This window comes from Scardinius erythrophthalmus (genome assembly GCF_964197995.2).
Source record: "Scardinius erythrophthalmus genome assembly, chromosome: 24".
In the NCBI taxonomy this organism is placed as follows: domain Eukaryota; kingdom Metazoa; phylum Chordata; class Actinopteri; order Cypriniformes; family Leuciscidae; genus Scardinius; species Scardinius erythrophthalmus.
In genome coordinates, this window is record NC_138244.1 from 12,968,560 (window position 1) to 12,987,151 (window position 18,592).

Consider the following 18,592-nt stretch of genomic DNA (forward strand, 5'->3'; position numbering starts at 1 on the left):
CGGACCACACCTATTTGGGTAGGGTGGGTAGGGTGGGTAGGGTTAGGGTTAGGTAAGGTTAACCGTATAGTACATTTACGTGTGGTCACGTGTGGTCCGGATATAACCGTATAGTACCCTTAAGAACTAGTGTGACCTATTTAGGAATAATCAGTCTTACTTTTCAGTATCAAATTAGGCCAATCTTTAATGTAACTGACTTTAAAATAATGAACATTCTTACAGAAAAAAGTTGGATGACCACCTTGTAAGACCATTTGCCGTTTCGGCTATGCAACCGGTCCCAAAAGGGCCACTGTAGCCTTCTCCAAAAAAAAAAAAAAACGAATCTCTTCAGTCTTCAGTGAAGGGATTCAAAAGATTCGAGTCACTAATGAATCAAAAAATCCTCACCACTTCAGTCACACACACTCAGCCCCTCCCATCGCTGAGGAGTTCTGCGAGTGACGTCACTCTGGCCCCGCCCCCAACGCAAACTCAGTTCTTCGCGTTCATTTCATTCTTGCCCTCATTCCGCGCATACTTCACATCGTTGTTAGATACGCAGAATTGTCGCGCTCTCGCGCTCCGACAAGAAGAAGAAAAAAAGTGATCAGCTGGAAATAAACCAGAGCGTGCGCTCGATCCGATTACTCTGCATCAGACACATTTAAAACACTTGAGGTACGTTTGTGCTTTATACTAAGTTGTTAAAAGCGGTGTGAAGTTATAAACGCTATTTAGATTTTCTATAAAATTGCTTTTAAGTATAAGAATGGTAGATTTTTATTTATTTATTTATTTTGCTACTAGTTATACTAACACTTTATGTTTTTTGGGTTGTACATTATGGAGATAAATACTGAGAGAATAGAGGATATAGTTTTATTCCCAGTTCTTAAAGTGCCACGGCAAAAATAAGCAGCCTTTCACGATGAAAACCGGAAAAAAATACACTGTGCCAAACGGGGTAGGCTAGTTAAATAAAGCGATTAATGTTTTTTTTTTTTGTTTTTTTTTGTTTTTTTTTAGATTGTGCAAACACCCGCAGAGATTTTCATCATTTGTGGAGGTTCAGAAAACACTTTTTGCTTCTATCTATGCCAACTAGTTGACCACGATCTCGTTGTAACAGTAAGTTCACATTTACTTCAATAGTAAACCTCACGCTGTGATTCATGTTTCTGGCACGACTGAATCAGTGTCATTGATTTCTGGTTATTAACTTGACCTCGGTGACTTGGGTATGTTTAGGCAATTATTTGGTCCGGTTAACACCCCGCTCCCGTTTGCTTTCCTGAAAAACGCTAGTTTTGTGTACATAAATAAAGGATTAGGGAGAAAGTCCATGGTCCAGCCCCTGTTAATAATTAATCTGGACGTTAGAAAGCCCTCAGACTAAAATTAGTCTCTGGTCTAAGACTGTCTCAAAAACTGCCTACCTAGACAGCATTTTTTGGGGTATCATGTGTCATATGTTGGTCTCACTTGTCATATTTCCCTCTAAAAGACTGAAGAAACATATTGTTATTTTCCAATTTTATTGCGATTTTTTCAATTTTACTGTCTGACATTTAAATAGCATGCATTGAAAAGATAGAGAAATCTTTTAAGGGCTAAACTAACTGAATTCATATAGTTCAAATTCAATATGTGTGTGAAAAGCATTGTGAAAAGTTTAATAACTGTTTCATTGTAAACATTATGTACATACTGTAGGACATAGGCTACTGTAGTAGGCTACATCAAGTACATGTCTTATACTGTAGTGCATTTGAAGTATTCTTTTTTGTCTTTCTTTTTTGCTGTTTGCCCCCCCCCCCCCCCCTTCAACTGCTGTCTGACAGAGGTTTGTTGTCTCAGATGAGATCGACCCCCTTCGCCATTGTCTTGTTGTTTTGACTTGCCAGTCTATTTAACTTATGTAAACAGAGTAGATAAACCCTAAAATTTAAATACATTCTTACGCTAGCTCCTAAACACTGTTTTTTGACTTCATATCAGTATTAAAAATCAATATCTGTGACAGTTTTCATTCATTTCTGAATGTAATTTAATCAAAACCTAACAAGTATTTCGAAGTGTAGGAACATATGGCCACTTAAATGAAACGGAAATCTGAACTTTTTGTTTTCTTCTCTTCCTTTATGAGTTTAACATTGCACTAATAACCTTTCAGAGGGAGATAATCAGTTAGTTAATTATGCTATTTTCTTTTTCTGTTTTCAAGAATTAAAACTTTGTCAGAGAAGGAAAAAAAAAAGCCTGATTCACTAGTCACGGCTTCCTCTGGGAGCACGGGATTGTGGGAAAATGGGGGAAGGGGCCCTTCATTGTTCCTGCTGTTATTGAAGCAGGGGCTCGTGGAGCGGCTGAATTACTCCACAAACAGTCCCGCTCCCATGCTGACATCTGGTTTGCCACTTAAGCGCACCTGTAGGCTGAAAGATGCTAAACTGTGTATTCATTCTGGCGCTGGACTAATTCAGAGGAACGGCCATTTGTTTGACTGTTGCTGCCACTCATCTAGCCAACTCCATTGTTATGCCAGCAACAGGCGATAGTGGTGGAGGCACCATATGGCTTGTGTGTGCCTCGATGTTATCTGGTAATTTAGCTTATCAACACCATTATGTTGTATTTTGTCCTTTCTTTTACATGTCTTTTTATGCAAAGGGGGTGTTTGAGTAAGTTTAGTAAAGGAGGGACTGTGTTTATGTAGCCAAAGTACAATAGTTTGGCACTTGTAATTAATACCTTTGGTTTACATACAGTTTAGGGAACAAATTACTCTTTTTTTTTTTTTTTTTTTGTGGTTTAATATAATTGCAATTTTTGATAAGGGAAATGCTAGCAAAGCTGAGCTAAATTTATCATGCGTATAATAAATATTCCCTAAATTTTGTTGAGGTTTTCATTCAAAAAATTTGTTTTTGTTTTTTTAAATGAAAAAGTCCAAAAATAATCCCAAGTTTTTGCTGAGCGTTAAGCCGTTTTCTTGCGTCATGTTTTTAGAAATAAGTTCAGATATCTGAGGCGAAGATGCCAAGTTTTAAAGCAACAGGTGCTTATGACTAGCATTGAATGAGACATTTTATTTTATTTTTTTGCTTATCAAAAGAAGAGAAATTAGCCATTTTAATATAGTGAAATGGTTTTCGGTGTAGATTGATGCTAAATTTGACAATACGGACTAATATAATGTTCTTTTTATGAGTTACATGTGTTCCTTGCAGTTTCATTTTTTTCTTTTGGCATGCTCAAAATCACAAGTCTTGCATGATAACTGGAGGGGTGGCGAGGGGGGGTGGCTATACGAAACCCGAAAAGATTTGTCGGAGCAAACGCGAGAGGGGGGCCTGAAGGGGCGACAAAGGAAAATTCATATGTAATGAAATTTGGGTTGAGAGTTTGTCAGCAGAACAATAGCTCAGTGGGACTGTGTGTAGCAGGGGCACGGGTGGCCGGCTTTGTTCAGGGAACACAGGAACAATAGGGTGTCCTCTGTGGCCCGGGGCAGCAGGAGGCCCACGCCGTGCCCTGAGGTAAACTCTGTTGTCACAAAAGGACGGCTCTCTCCACACAGCCCACCGCTCCACGAGACCAAGGACAGCCAGAGAGAGACCCTTACTGGAACTCTGCCACTGACGTCAGCACGTCTGCTCCAGGCTGGCCGCTGGACGGCCTTTTAGCTAGCTTGTAAATGTTGCTGGACTTTAGCTTGAGGAAAAGTTTTGGAGCGATTTCAGAAAGAAGTAAAGAGATACTGGAGTGAATTAGTGTGCAAGAAATAGATAGATACTTGAGTGAAATAAAGAGGGAAAAAATATCTTCCCTGATACAGACAGACAAATAATAATTGAGTGATTTTGAACAAGTTTTATCTCAAAAGAAGATGGATGGATGGATGGATGGATGGATGGATAGGTAGATAGACAAGCAGATAGGTAATTGAGTTATTTTGGTAAAAGTTTTATGAAAAAAGATCAGATAGATAGATTGATGGATGGATGGATGGATGGATGGATGGATGGACAAGCAGATAGATAATTGAGTTATTTTGGAAAAAGTTGATAGATAGATAGATAGATAGATAGATAGATAGATAGATAGATAGATAGATAGATAGATAGATAGATAAATAGATTGATTGATTGATTGATTGATTGATGGATTGATTGATTGATCGAGTGGATGGATGGACAAGCAGATAGAGTTATTTTGGAAAAGTTTTATGAAAAAAGATCAGATAGATAGATAGACAGATCCTAAAGTAAAAGAAAGAGAAAAGGAAAAGGAAAAAAGAACAGCAGAACGGTTTGGGGAATTCACATAATAATGTTATTGTTGTTTGTGTATAGATCATGGCTTTGTGTGGTTTGGTAAAAAAAAGAGCTTTTCTTTGTGTAGGTTATTATATTATTATCAGATCTGTTTTTCCTTTAATGTTCCTTCAGCTCAGTGGAAACGTCAGAACAACAGCTTAGGGAGAGTCAGAGTGAAATCAGTCACTAAATGAGTCAGTTCCTGTCACAAACGCAAAGCTTGAGTTCCAGTTAAACAGACCATTATTCACCTCCCGTACAGTATTAATCAGAGGTGGTCGTGCAGTTTTTCTTTCCCTCCAGTTTACAGTTGATACAGCTGTTAAAATAGCATGTCAGGGTAGAGTTAGTACCTTGTTTATGAAATGCATGCTTTTTGAGAATAGTGTTTTAAAAAAGAAGACATGCTCCTGAACAGAACTAACAAAAAACAAAGCACAAAAACCTTTTCCTTTTTGGGACAGTAGATTAAAAAAAGACACCGCTGTGTCCTAGATAGATTTAGCCAAGAAAATCTGTTTTGATACAATTTCTTCAGATGTACTGCGAGTTTTGAAAAGACTTTCTTCTGCGTTTATAAGAAGCGCCTGTGTTCTCTGTGCGAAACCGTATCTGTGGTAAATCGGGACGAGAGCGTGGTTCACGGCACCCTTTGGAGTAAATGTATTTGTCCCCTGCTGGATGGTCAGGAAAGGTTATGAGCAAACACTGGTCATGCTTCTCGGGAGCTCACACTTATTTGAGCACGTCGTCTCTTCCATTTCCTGGAGGAGGCATTGTGGGACGGCGTGGGGAGAGTGGCACCCCAGGAAGACATTGGATAATAGCGGGATCTGACTCAGCGAAAAATAGCCTGCTTCAGAAGAATAGAGCCTGTGGAGTGATCATAGAACATGTCTGACCCACAACACTGGAGAGGAAGCCGGTCCACTCACGGATTGTCTTCAAGGAAGTGGACTTTGTACGTGGCCTCTGGCAGTGTAGCCACTGAATTTAATCATTTAAAGGGATAGTTCACCCAAAAATGAAAATTCTGTCATCATTTACTCTCCCTCAAGTTGTTCCAAACCTGTATGACTTTCTTTCTTCTGCTGAACACAAAAGAAGATATTTTAAAGAAAGTCGGTAACAAAATGACTGATGGACCCCATTGACTTCCATAGTAGGACAAAAAAATACTATGGATGTCAATGGGGACCAGCAACTGTTTAATTACCGACTTTCTTTAAAATATCTTCTTTTGTGTTTAGCAGAAGAAAGAATGTCATACAGGTTTGGAACAACTTGAGGGAGAGTAAATGAAGACAGAATTTTCATTTTTGGGTGAACTATCCCTTTAAGTAGGACAAGGTCCTGAATCAACCTTCCTATACCGACATGAGGGGACATACAACCTTGCTCACTAATTTTACTTAGGAAATGTTTTTAATATCTGATCCACTAGGGATGCGCAATATACGGAACCATATCGGTTATCGGCAGAATTTTATTCTTTATTTTATAGAAATGTATTGCTGTTGATATTGTATGTTTAATTTTTGCATTTAAATGACCTTTGCCGTCATCTAACACTCACTTAAAAATTCAAACGGATAATTTAACAGTTAAAAATGAATCTTTTGCAAATCTCCAAATAAATATTCATTTCTTATACTGTACATTATCATGTTGTGATCCCTGAATTCACTTGTAGCATTGATTTAATAAAAGAAAAGAAAGTATATATATCGGCCATTTATCGGTTATCGGTAAACCGCTATTTTGTAGTAATTTAGCAATATCAGTAGATATCAGATAATTAATTGTGCATGCTCTTTACCGTCATTAAAGGAGAACTCCGGTCAATTTTAACATTGAGCTCATTTTTTTGTACATTTGGAGTGCTGTCAATACAGAGAACAACGACAAAAATCGGTGTTGCCTACACCGAGTTATTCTATTTTTAAAATCTGCACCCTGTTGACTTCAATAGGGCAAGTACTAAACCTGCTTTTAGGCTCTTAACATCCTTGATGTGTCATTACAAGTGCACAGACAATGTGAGTGATTCCTTCAGAGTGAACACGAGTGAATCTGACTGCAGTAGATGTGAAAGATATGTATAAAAATGATGTTATTTCAGCCAGCGCAAATACCTGTGTTTACATCCTGTTTTCGGTTGAAGTCCAAAGTAATCGATTGCTGAGTTCACGCGCGTGATCATAGGTAACTAAACCTATGCGCGTGAACTCGGCAATCGACTACTTTGGACTTCAACCGAAAACAGGATGTAAACACAGGTATTTGCGATTAATAACTTGTTATTTTAGATTAATAACTCGGTGTAGGCAACACCGATTTTTGTCGTTGTTCTCTGTATTGACAGCACTCCAAATGTACAAAAAAATTAGCTCAATGTTAAAATTGACCGGAGTTCTCCGGAGTTCTCCTTTAATAGCACTGATAATTTAGTAACACTGTTAAATGTAATCTCACCATGATGCATTTCAAATTATTGAGTGTTTTTTTTTTTTGGTTTTTAGTGCATAGAATTTTAATACTAGCCACAACATAATAATCAGCTCTTCTGTATCGTACAGAATTTTAATATCAGTCATTTCTTTCAACCACTCATTGATTTTAGGGTTCTGGTTAGAATAGGAATATTGTTACCAACAAAGGATCAGATTTGATTTCAGATTCATTGAATCGGATTCCATGTTGCTAAGCTAATGATTTATTTGAATGAAAGTGAGTGCAAAACCTTCCTAGCATTATTGTCTTGTAACGCCAGCTTTCTCTACCCACTGGACAATAACTTTCCAGAAGTCCAGCCGTCACTTTGGGTCATTAGCACTTGGTTGAGAGGATTACATAGCCGCGGGGAAAGCAATAACAACAGTGCTTACATACCGCCGCCCCTTAGGAGTCCATGCAGTGCAATTCACAGACATTTTTTTTTTTTCGCCTGGATATTAGCAGGATTGTATGACCTCCGAAACTGCATTGAATAAAGTCATAACCTGGGGAGCGAGCGAGCAAAGCTGTGCGATTTCTGTTCAGGTGAATGAAGCCTTGGACATGCGGGTTCAGTACATATTTAGATGAGTAAAATGTAATCTCAAGGATGGCTTATATGTTTTGTAAGACCCCCGCTTTAGTCATCAGCATGACAAATAATTAATTTGAAGTGCATGCCAAGTTATAGAGCACAATGCGCTGAAGATGTATTACAAGGCTGTGAATTTATTTCTGATTAAAGATGCTTCTTTGCACATGTTTCTGAATAGGATCAACAGCCCATTTCTTAAGGACCCTTCACATTTCTTGCATCTTCAAGACGTCTTCCTCCTATAATGCTTTTTTGGAGTCTAAGGCAAGGGTTTCTTTGAGGAAGGATTCTCTGGCGTGGTTCCTTCGCAGAAATAAAAGGACACGGTTTCATCTAAGCAAATACTACTCTGACAATCAGAGTACAAGATGTGCTGGCCGCTATACAACACATGCCATTGAAATGCAAAAGCCTCTCTCTCTCTCAGAGAAAGACTGAAAGAAGGGATTTTTAGGTCATCCTTAATTGAATTTCCTGGCTGATGACAGAGTAATATAGAGACTAATAGCATTGTGCGTGCATCTCGTGTCACCGCTAGAAATGCACTGGAGGAAGGCTCTTTGCGATCACTTACAGATACTGGATATATGAAAACCCTTAAACCGCTTAATAACTTAATAAGCCTTCTCCGTTATGAAGCTCCTGTTATGTAAGTGGAATCGGTTTATGAGGGTTAATGTAACCATTCTTTTTGATTAAATGAATGGAGCATCTAGTGGCGTTACAAATAAGCTTTTTTTTAGTTTTTCATTGGAATCGGATCGTTTTTGTTCACTATAGCGCTGGTAAGTCCCGCCCCTTCCGCTAACCCCCACTGGACCTCTAGGTTGAAAAATCGTCAATGCAAGTGAATGGGAGAAAATAATTATTTTCTGGTCCCGTTTGAATTGTGCCATGAATGTGAACATATGTTGTCTGTGAATTTTTAATATAATTTTACGTGTAAAGAATTCTACAATTTAGCGGGTAGAAGTTTGATACGGTTAGACTTTGTGTGAGAGCACTTTGTGGACTACAACTCTCGACGCGTTTGAAACGTCACCACCACTCGCACACGGACTAGCTCACGGATCCCGCTAAACATGGCTGTGTCTTTGGTGCACTTCACCGCCTTCTTTCAGGGAGAGGACAAAATCGTTGAGGTTGGCGAAAACCACGGGTAAGTCAACTTTATGGGGGTGACGTCACATAGGCGACATGTAGTCTTTCTCGTTATGTATTTTCCACAACTGCTAGACAAAGAATCATACCATATACTGTCAAACTCGTAACATGAAAAGTTATATAAAAAATTCATAGACAACATATGTTCACATTCATGGCACAATTCAAACGGGACCAGAAAATAATTATTTTCTCCCATTCACTTGCATTGACGATTTTTCAACCTAGAGGTCCACTTGGGGTTTTACGGAAGGGATGTCCCGCGTGACGTCACGCCATTTGGAGCAGCCATTTTGACGGTATAGAAAATCCTAAACCGCTGGTCATAATACAGGTCGTCGTGAAATATTCACCAGAGAATGTCTAATATGGCTCTGTATTCACCTATTTTTCTATCATGCCCGAGCGATGCTGTGATACCGATAGCCTGCTAAGCTTGTGTATGCTTTTAATGAAGCTCCGGTGTAGCGTGATGGGAAGTGAATAAGGTAACTTAGCTGTAAATGTCACCGAACTCAATGTCAGGAAGTTTTCAGTAGGGGTTCAATCTTCAGCTGGCTGGCAGGAGCCGCCACTGGCATGTCATGTGACCTGTCAGTGCCGGCAGGAGCCGCCACTGGCATTTCACGTGACCTGTCAGTGGCTGGTTGGCATACAGTCTGATTCTGGCATTTCACGTGACCTGTCAGTGGCTGGTTGGCGTTTGCCAGTCTGATTCTGGCATTTCACGTGACCTGTCAGTGGCTGGTTGGCGTCTGCCAGTCTGATTCTGGAATTTCACGTGACCTGTCAGTGGCTGGTTGGCGTCTGCCAGTCTGATTCTGGCATTTCACGTGACCTGTCAGTGGCTGGTTGGCGTCTGCCAGTCTGATTCTGGATTTTCACGTGACCTGTCAGTGGCTGGTTGGCGTCTGCCAGTCTGATTCTGGCATTTCACGTGACCTGTCAGTGGCTGGTTGGCGTCTGCCAGTCTGATTCTGGATTTTCACGTGACCTGTCACTGGCTGGTTGGCATACAGTCTGATTCTGGCATTTCACGTGACCTGTCAGTGGCTGGTTGGCGTCTGCCAGTCTGATTCTGGCATTTCACGTGACCTGTCAGTGGCTGGTTGGCGTTTGCCAGTCTGATTCTGGCATTTCACGTGACCTGTCAGTGGCTGGTTGGCGTCTGCCAGTCTGATTCTGGCATTTCACGTGACCTGTCAGTGGCTGGTTGGCGTCTGCCAGTCTGATTCTGGCATTTCACGTGACCTGTCAGTGGCTGGTTGGCATCTGCCAGTCTGATTCTGGCATTTCACGTGACCTGTCAGTGGCTGGTTGGCATCTGCCAGTCTGATTCTGGAATTTCACGTGACCTGTCAGTGGCTGGTTGACATACAGTCTGATTCTGGCATTTCACGTGACCTGTCAGTGGCTGGTTGGCGTCTGCCAGTCTGATTCTGGAATTTCACGTGACCTGTCAGTGGCTGGTTGGCGTCTGCCAGTCTGATTCTGGCATTTCACATGACCTGTCAGTGGCTGGTTGGCGTCTGCCAGTCTGATTCTGGCATTTCACGTGACCTGTCAGTGGCTGGTTGGCGTCTGCCAGTCTGATTCTGGATTTTCACGTGACCTGTCAGTGGCTGGTTGGCGTCTGCCAGTCTGATTCTGGCATTTCACGTGACCTGTCAGTGGCTGGTTGGCGTCTGCCAGTCTGATTCTGGCATTTCACGTGACCTGTCAGTGGCTGGTTGGCGTCTGCCAGTCTGATTCTGGATTTTCACGTGACCTGTCAGTGGCTGGATGGCGTCTGCCAGTCTGAATCTGGCATTTCACGTGACCTGTCAGTGGCTAGTTGGCGTCTGCCAGTCTGATTCTGGCATTTTACGTGACCTGTCAGTGGCTGGTTGGCGTCTGCCAGTCTGATTCGAGCATTTCACGTGACCTGTCAGTGGCTGGTTGGCGTCTGCCAGTCTGATTCTGGCATTTCACGTGACCATAAAAAGAAAACAATGTATTTCCTTACAGCGAGAGTGTCAGACAACGCGTTATACACGCAGTTCAGCCGCGGCTGACTGGATTGAGCATCCGGTAAAGCGTCAGTAAGCAACCAGTCTGATCACGTCCATTTTAACTGGTTTAATTGGGATAAAATGTTCTAAAACATCACTAATACTAAATTATAGATGCACGAGATTCCATTCATAAAAATAAAACAATGTATTTCCTTACAGCGAGAGTGTCAGACAACGCGTTATACACGCAGTTCAGCCGCGGCTGACTGGATTGAGCATCCGGTAAAGCGTCGGTAAGCAACCAGTCTGATCACGTCCATTTTAACTGGTTTAATTGGTATAAAATGTTCTAAAACATCACTAATACTAAATTATAGATGCACGAGATTCCATTCATAAAAAGAAAACAATGTATTTCCTTACAGCGAGAGTGTCAGACAACGCGTTATACACGCAGTTCAGCCGCGGCTGACTGGATTGAGCATCCGGTAAAGCGTCAGTAAGCAACCAGTCTGATCACGTCCATTTTAACTGGTTTAATTGGGATAAAATGTTCTAAAACATCACTAATACTAAATTATAGATGCACGAGATTCCATTCATAAAAATAAAACAATGTATTTCCTTACAGCGAGAGTGTCAGACAACGCGTTATACACGCAGTTCAGCCGCGGCTGACTGGATTGAGCATCCGGTAAAGCGTCGGTAAGCAACCAGTCTGATCACGTCCATTTTAACTGGTTTAATTGGTATAAAATGTTCTAAAACATCACTAATACTAAATTATAGATGCACGAGATTCCATTCATAAAAAGAAAACAATGTATTTCCTTACAGCGAGAGTGTCAGACAACGCGTTATACACGCAGTTCAGCCGCGGCTGACTGGATTGAGCATCCGGTAAAGCGTCAGTAAGCAACCAGTCTGATCACGTCCATTTTAACTGGTTTAATTGGGATAAAATTCTCTAAAACATTACTAATACTAAATAATAGATGAATGAGATTCCATTCATAAAAATAAAACAATGCATTACCTTACAGCGAGAGTTTCAGACAACGCGTTATACACGCAGTTCAGCTGACTGGACTGAGCGTCAGTAAGCAACCAGTCTGAATTCTCTAAAATGCCAATCATGCAAAAGAACATAATCATATCAACAGATGCATAATACACGAGCTAGAGAGGGAGGAACATACAAAACAGATAAACTGGCAAAAATCAATGTTTTCTGAAACTTGCAAAAGGCAGACTGCCAGACAATAGCCAACCACTGGCAGGTCACGTGATATACCAGAATCAGACTGGCAGCTGCCAGTCTGCCACTGACGGTCACGTGACATGCCAGTGGCGGCTCCTGCCAGCCATCTGAAGATTGAACCCCCACTCGAAGTTTTTCTGCACATTTAATGTCTGTAAAAAGAACTTGTGGTGCTTCATAAGGATCTATTATTACTAATTCCTTTATCTTCCTCTTGTATATTTCTTTTTGTGATGACATATGACGTGAAGAGTTAGCTGACGGCCGCTGTGCTAATAATAGATAATGGTCAGTGTTCGTCGCTGAAGTGCGTGAGAACAAATGAATAACATCAGTGTGAACCACGAACATTTATTTATTTTAATAAAAAATTTAAATTTTAATCATTCTGTGTCATTTTCAATGTCAATCTTTTCATTATTTACATGTTTATGCCCAAAATGCTATAATATTCAAAGTAGTTGACTGTCATTCTCCTCTATCCTGTGTACATTAACGTTATTGATTAAATAGCCTAACGTTAGCCTATTTAACATCGTTACTAGGCACGATCGCGAGCATTCATTCAACTATTTTAAAAGACTGGAATAAACACCAGCACACACAAGCAATCTTTATAGTCAATTTAATTAAAAAATGTAAACCCAACAGGTAAGAAATGTCAGAAAGAGAAGAAAAAAAAAACTGTTAATGGGAAGACGAGCATATGACTGCTGCAGCTTAGTGGATAAATATATTTAGCCTATTTATTATTCAGAATGCACAGTTGGAAAGAAAATATATTTATAGGAACATTACAGCAGGCTCAAGATAATTAATACAATGACCATTATATACTATTATATTATTTTAATCAATTCGCAGTCATAAAACATGTGATAATCCGCATTCTCATGTATGTAGGTGCGCTGAAGTATTCCGTCAAAATGGCTGACACGCGGCTAGAGGTCACGTGACTGGGAGATCCCTATAGTCTTACTGAGATGAACATTAATTGACATAATTAACAAATATTTGATGTTGTGCTTATGTATATATCAGGAGTTTTTAGTGCCAGTGACCCCCAAATATAAGAGTCAGCTATATATTTTCTTTATATGTAAACTGGCCCATTTACAATGTAGTAACATGATACTATATAGACAATATTTATTTATTTATTTAATTCATTATTATTATTATTGACACAACAGTGAAACAGTGGAAATAAGACAAAAAACTAAATTATAACTATATAAATTCTATGTATTTTTTAAAATAATTTTATGTATTATGTTTGCTTACCACTGTTATATGGCATTTATCTTTTCTTCTACACAAAGTGCTATACAAACACATTTGAATAAAATAGAAATTGTTTCACTTATCTAATATTGTGTAATAAAAATATAAATGCATGAAATTCAAAGAAATTGCAATTCAAATAAAGAATAACATATATTAACAGCTATATATATATATATATATATATATATATATATATATATATATATAGCTGTTAAAAAATGTGTTGTCACAAATTTGCCTGATTTTTTCCTCTCTAGACCCCTTTAAAAAAAAAAAACTAACTGTTCATACACAGTCTAGTTGTTAATTACCTTTAACTAATCACAGGGCAATTACAAACATATAACTCAAGGTACGGCTGTAATTCCCAGTAAACTGTTTCTTTAATACATTTAAACCATCCAAAGCAGCAAAGTGGAGGCGGGTGGAAGTGGAGCTGTTTTCCATCGGTCCGGCTGCCAGCTTCATCAATAGGGAGCCGCTAATGTGCAGACGAGAGCCGGGCGCTTCGATTACAGCTTAATTTGGTAATGAAGTGAGAGCGAGAGGCTCCTGCGAACGCTTTAAAGAGCTCAGCGTGATGGTTTTGCATCGAATAAAGCAGATTTTGTGATCTACACTCATGTAATAGAGTTTTCTAGCATTACAACACAAATGGGACCCCACGCAAATACTGTCTGTACTCATATACATATCATTACATTTAATTACAACAAGCTGGCGCTTTAGTGATGTTCTTGCCCCGTGGACATGGACACACACAAGCGTACACATGTATACTGTTATATACCCTCGTCTCCATTGGCAGCGAGAGTAGACCAGAGGGAGTGAGACAGCTGCCCGGGGTGGATGTGTTCCTCCCGGTTTGTGTGGGATCGCACCCATGCCTCTCGTTTGGCCGGCTGAGGCTGCCTGGAGGGTGAAGTGTATTGTAAGTGTGACCACAGTACATTGTTGCATGACTAATCTCGGCCTTCCATCTGCCACCGAGGCCCTGCACAAGCACTGTGCTCTCCAACATCAAGCACTGCCATATTGCTGCAGTCACAACATCTTGGCTTTGACTGGCACTCTGCTTGTGCAGAAGCGCCGGGTGGACTCAGAGCCGGGAATTATGGGACGTTACATGCGCACACATAACGAAACACAGAGGTTTTTCCTGACGTCCGAAAGCTGACGGCTTGTGCAAATGTCTTTGGTTTGACAGAACTTGAATGTAGTGCATGTTATCATGCGTTTAGTTTAAAGGGATAGTCCACAAAAATTCAGCCACCATTTACTCAACCTTTTGTTGTTCCAAACACATATGACTTTCTTCTGCGAAACATTGAAGATATTTTGAAAAAAATTACATTTTCATTTCAAGCTCATTAAATTACAAGCTCTTATAGGTTTTGGATTGACGTGAGGGTGAGTAAATGATGACAGAATTTTCATTTTTGGGTGAACTGTCACATTAAGATGTGTCGTTGAACTATTTTTAACTTGACACACCATCTTAAAAGTGCAACGTTGTGGGTGGGATGTTCAAAAAAAAAACTGTGCGACGCAAAAACTGTGACCAAAGGGCCATTTTAAGTGGATAAATTTATTTTTTTTGTGAATTCTAATTAAATTGTAACTCTAATGGCCGTTCACACCAAGTATGATAACTATAACGATATATATATATTAGTAAACGGATGATATTCTGTTTTTTTTACAAGTGCGTGCTGTAGTCATCTGTCACTTTAAACAATTCGCTCTTGGAAGTCGGGTGCATTCTGATTCGCTGTCAATGTTTTTATTGTTATCAGCTTGAAAAAAACTCTTTCTGAAAAGTCATTTCACCGATATTGTTCTTCCGTGTCGTGATCTGTGATGTGGACATGTAAAAGAATTACTAAAACTTAAGAGTTAGTTATCGGTATAGTTATTGTCCTTTGTTAAAATCAAGATAAACTAGTCAACATCGCTAACCAAGTAGTTGGTTGTTGGACAACTAATCGATTAGTTGACATCACTCATCCCTGATAGACCAGTAAAACAGGTTATTTATTTATTTAGTTTCTTTACAGTTTCTCTTATACTGAGTTTCTCTCTCTTTTGAAGTGTGAAGTTTTGTAAATTACAGGGAGAATGTGTGGTGTGTTGAGAGCCGCCTCTCTCGCTCTCTCCGATTAAACCATCACACTCAGGCTCTCTTTAATCTACAAATGTCCAAACCACCAGTCTGCTTTTGTTGATGCTAATTCAAAACTCATGTAGAATCTCACAGATTTCCAAGTTATTATCGTAAAAGTAATTATAGCATGTACTTCTGGTTCGGTCGGCTGGTAATGCACAAGATCAGGGAGTATATGAAACAAAACCTTCACATGCGATATATGCATAGAGCTCAACAAAAACACTAAGTAGAAACTCAGATGTAGTGTGCTGAATGTACAAATACAGTATTCGGTAAGTGTTTCCATGATGTGCCAGAAGTGGAAAACTACAGATTGCAGTGTAATTGTGGGCCAAGCCAAAAGTGCACACATGACTGTGCTGGAAGTGATTACAGTTGAGTTCATCTCCAAGTCAGGAAGATGATGTTTAAGAGCCCAAGCATTTAGCAGTTTGCAGCATGCTCACATTTTATCACTCTCTTTCAGCAGTACGAGTGAATATTTTTTTTCTTTTCTTTTTTTGCAGTGCCAGCATTTAGTACACAAACACACACAAAACAGTCTGTTACAACTGCAGTCACACACTTGTACACACCCATTAAGCTATTCAAATGGGGACAGACAATAGATGACAGTTTATTACTCTTATGTAAAGTTAAATATAATCACTACTACTTACTACTTTTAATGCCAGTTTTTAGTAAAATACTTTTCATTTATTTATATTTTATCCTGCTTTAAAGTAGTACACTTATTTTGATGTGTGAAGTACTTGATTATAATTTTGTCAAAAAAGCACTAATTGATATACATTTTCATTTAATTGCAAATATCAAGCAATTAATAGACCGAAAACATTATTCAGCTCGCACTGAAGTATATATTTTTAAAGTATATTATTTCTGTAATAAGTACTACTCTTTTTTAAAGTGTGCTGAAGTGTTCATTTTCACAAGGGTCCAACACACACATTAACACATTGCAAAGTGCAGCCTGCTCAAATTTGACAGGAAACACATGCTAGTGGTTCTACAATAGGCAGCACTGTTTTCACTGGGCATTTCCCCGGTTAGCGTAGCCGCTAAGCCAGGCATGACTTGAAAACACAAGTTTGTAGTTAGCAATCACTCTGTGTGATCATTCAGTTGAGATTTGTATTGTTTTAACAACTCATGCTTTACCTCAAAGTTATAAAGTACACACACGTTTGATTTTGTTGTGCTTTTGGCTGTTTATGTGAGCAGTTGGCTGCACATAGGCATGTTTTTTTTTTTTTTTTTGTCATTCCTTGATATCCAGTGTAATTTTTATAATGGGATTGCAGTTAGCCACAGAGCTTTTGCGCTAGCAGTTGCCTTTAACTTGAATCGTAATGTGTGGTGCTAATGCTAAACACAGTGACTCGGAGGAGTGTTGCATGTGATTTGGGATAATCACTCTCTCTTAAGCTACGGGATCAACATTTGTCATTCAGCAATCTTCTACCACAAAATGTAAAAGCTGTCCTGGCATCATTGCCAGCTTGTAAGTGTTCCCTTCTAAGACAGCAGCTGTTTTGGTTTAGCCTAAGTGCCATTCCTAAATTGGCGTGGCTTATGTGTTTTCTCATTTCCTTTTCTTCATAGGTTTTCAATCATGTGTTGATTTTTAGCTTTAGGGTTGATGTTTTTTTATGGATGATGAGAGAATGTTTTAATTGTATTTAATGTGGTCAGCATTCATTATTATTTTTTCATTTCCAAACCACAAATAGATTTACTGTGTGAAATTGTAAACAGGCCATTTTTAAAAACGCAGTGACATTGTTTAACATCGCAGTGGCATTCTCAATCCATAGAGCATCTGATTGGACAAAATCTTTGTAGTACAGGATGAGTCATCAATATATTTGGTCTGTTTTCCTGGAAGATAAATGCTGTTCATTTTACATCTGCTAAAAGTAAAATTGTCTACATTTTTACAATTAGCAAATGTATCCAAAGTAACATTAATTGACATAATGAATGAACTCAATTGCCATGGTTTTGCGATATCATAAGAAATACCGTTGCAAATGAAAATGGCAATCACATTCTTCATGTTTACCCCTGCTTGAATTGTTGTGTTGTCAGAGACTTGGCAGAGACCTCTTGGCAGAACTCCTCAGGTTGAACAGACCAATCATTTGCTTTTTTTTGTCGTTGGTCTTCCCAGGTCAGTGCACCTAAAGTTCCCCAGGCTCGGGCTCCGAGATCCCAGCCGTCGCCATGGATCCCAGCAGCTGGAGTGGCAGTGAAAGTGCCGGGGAGGATATCGAGAGGATGAGCGACTCGGCCGATAAGCCCATGGACAACGACGCAGAGGGTGTGTGGAGCCCTGACATTGAGCAGAGCTTCCAGGAGGCCCTGGCCATCTACCCACCATGCGGCCGACGGAAAATCATCCTGTCCGATGAGGGGAAAATGTATGGTGAGTCAAAAAAGCTTGGTTTGATTGCTAGGTCAGAACTCGAGTTTGAATCTTGAGTTCACATGAACCAGACCACCGTTTCTAAGTGTGGATTGAACCAACCAAATGTGATGTCAAATTGACTTTCAGTCGCTTGAAATGCTCTAGTGTGAATACACCTTTAAGATGTTGAGGTTATACATCTTAACGCAATTTACAATCAGCCCTTTTTCTCAATCTCAGTATTTTGACTTGCTATGTGGAGTTATGACTGCCGTTGGGAGTTGTTTTGACTGCTTGTAATCGTGTGTTGTTTGTTGAGGTTGGCTCATCAGAAAGTTCTCAGGGAAGTTGTTAGTTGTTTGTCCTCAGGGTGAGATGATGAGGTCCGTTGGGCCTCTGAAACTGGAAAACGAAACTCCAGCGGGCCAGGCGGTGAAGCGGGTTGGCTGTCCGGGGTTCTGTTTGTAAAGTCAGCGTGAACCATTAGTTAGGAGCAGATGGTCGTGCGGCTGACACCAGCTGCGCTCCCAATCCCCCCCCACCTCGTTCCCCAAAGCCACCCCCTCCTCTAACACCTCCCTCAAACTCTCGGCTGGGGTGATGTCATGGAAAGAGGGAATACTGCTTTTCTTTTCTCGTAGGATATTAAACATGCTCTTGGCCTTGTCCACAGTGAAGCCTCTTCACTCTGCTTGGACTTGTATCCAGCTGTCTTTATTAGGAACAACTCGGAAACCAAACAGTTGTTAAATCTGGATGCATGATGGAAAAGGTTGACAAGTTTATAAATCATAAAGCCGCTGTTTTTTTTTTTTTTTACTGAAAGTTTATTTTTCCGTGGTAGAATAGCAGTGCACATGGTTGCTGCCCCCATGGGGATGCAGTTTTGAATCCAACTTGCAAATTCTTGCCTT

General features: G+C 39.9%; 1 protein-coding gene across 2 annotated transcripts in view; it reads left to right on the top strand.

The window, feature by feature from the left end:
- Positions 1-510: 510 nt before the first annotated feature.
- tead1a (TEA domain family member 1a) overlaps positions 511-18,592 on the top strand; it is a 42,521-nt gene continuing 24,439 nt past the window's right edge. Inside the window, exons 1-3 of one of the 2 annotated variants that reach the window (XM_081356869.1) lie at positions 511-663; positions 1,012-1,113; positions 17,442-17,696. In XM_081356869.1, coding sequence (XP_081212995.1) covers positions 17,495-17,696 — 202 coding nt within the window. In that variant the 5' untranslated portion in view covers positions 511-663; positions 1,012-1,113; positions 17,442-17,494. The remainder of the gene's footprint in view (positions 664-1,011; positions 1,114-17,441; positions 17,697-18,592) is intronic. The other variant, XM_081356868.1, reaches the window with a different exon arrangement.